General features: G+C 33.3%; 1 protein-coding gene across 1 annotated transcript in view; it reads left to right on the plus strand.

The window, feature by feature from the left end:
* The window catches only part of LOC107608135 (probable WRKY transcription factor 70), a 5,601-nt gene that overhangs the window by 1,164 nt on the left and 2,492 nt on the right, over nucleotides 1-1,945 (plus strand). The window contains exon 2 of the mRNA XM_016310018.2: nucleotides 284-385. Coding sequence (XP_016165504.1) covers nucleotides 284-385 — 102 coding nt within the window. The remainder of the gene's footprint in view (nucleotides 1-283; nucleotides 386-1,945) is intronic.

The following is a 1,945-nucleotide window of genomic DNA, read 5'->3' on the forward strand; positions in this document are numbered from 1 at the left end:
AACTAAATTTGGTTAAATTGGAAAGAATTTTAGTGTGATGTTTGGAGTTTTATATTGGTTAAATTTAAATTGAGTGAATAATATATATTTAGAAAAAAATATGAGAAGACATTTCTCATGTTAGACAGCCTATAAATAGATATATTTTTTTATGTGCACCATACTATATGCATGAAAATGACTTGCATAAACATGTTTTTTGGTGACTTTGCATAAACATATTTGCAATATGTATATGTTATTTTAAATAACTTTGTTGTTATTGCACGCATGCTTATATTAGGAGGAGTGCAGACACATGGACCATAGTTTCGCTCACTGCTGATGATAATTACACATGGAGGAAATATGGACAGAAACAAATCTTGAGTTCTATATTTCCAAGGTATATTCATTATTGTTATTTGTTTTCCTCTTCCTTTTTAATCTGTCATATTTTTAAATTTAAATCTTACTCTAAATAAATTCAGAATAAACATATAAATTCGATATAGATCATGTGTCTTACGCTCGCTTCAATATATATTTGGAATAGACTCTCAAATTCACTCCTCAAAAACAACAACTATGTTGGATTGTATCTATACAAATTTGATGCATGGTTTGCAGTAGTCTGAAATGATATATACATCATGAAACAAACAAAATCAATGTCCACGCATGTCTACTACAGTACACTACTCTATCTTTCGCACATGATCAAAGTATATGACTGTATCTACTTGTTGAATTCAAATCTTGGATTTTGTTTCAACGAAAATAATGATATATAGGTGCAGGTAGATGTGACAATGCAAGTTTAATTTGGATACAGTAAACACCTATGATTCATTGTAATTTCTTAAGTAAAGTCCAGAATGGCCTCTGATTCAATTTAGTATTTGAGGTTCTAATATCACGTAATAGTTATTAAACTCATTTCTAGTGATGACTCAATAATTTCCGTTCTAATGTGGCTAGATCCCACACCTTTGTCACCTTCATTCCTCTCCACCCCACTCTTCTCCTTTAGACTCTTCTTGTCATCACTCTTCCCTCTCCTCTCCTCTCCTCTCATCCTCATAAACTCTCTCCTTCTCCGCCACTTCTCCTTAGCTGCCATCACACTTCATTCCAGTTTCGATTCTCCAGTCTCTTTTAATTTGGTACTCTTATTCTCTCTCTTGTGCGAATACCCCCACCATGATTCATTGAGCTGAAGCTGAATCAAAATCCTTAATTTGAATTTGTAAAATGGCATCGAGTTTGTTGAAAGGCTTCATAAAATTGTCCAAGTGCTCTCATTGTCAACAACGAGCACTCAAATTAGTGAGCACATCGCCAAGTGGATTCCGTCTTAACGCCATTGTTCATAAGATCCAAATGTTACGTTTCCATTAATTGATTTTCAGGTTGTGTCTGGTTTTAGGGGATGAAGTGTGGTGGGGACGGAGGAAAGAGGGGAGAGATGATGAGAGGGTGTAGGAAAGAGTCTGAAGGAGAAGTATGCAGTGGAGAGGGAGGGGAAAGAGAGGAAGGTGGCCAAGCTAAGGCATAAGGTGTGGGGTTTAGGTACTACTATAATACCTACATTAACACAAACAATTCAGTCATTATCGAAAATAAGTTCAGGGACCATCAGAGCATAACTATAATAAAATTAAAATTTCAAAAATCAAATTAAATAATTTCGTAAATTTCAGAGATTATCGTAAACATTTACTCGTAATTTCTCCATTTACTTATCCCTCAGACAAGCTAATCCTTTGTTGTCACCACATCACCACCGAAAGTGTAGGTATTTTATTTGGGATTTTTATGAATAGATTTGTCCCTCTAAACTAGGCTTTCGAATATATCAAATACATTTTTTTTTTATATTGAGTCATTTTGTTTCCAAAGTAATTTTATTAATATATTTTGAAAAATATTAGGAACTAACATTTTTATTAATATTAGCCAATAA

The sequence above is a fragment of the Arachis ipaensis genome, chromosome B07 (genome assembly GCF_000816755.2).
Source record: "Arachis ipaensis cultivar K30076 chromosome B07, Araip1.1, whole genome shotgun sequence".
In the NCBI taxonomy this organism is placed as follows: domain Eukaryota; kingdom Viridiplantae; phylum Streptophyta; class Magnoliopsida; order Fabales; family Fabaceae; genus Arachis; species Arachis ipaensis.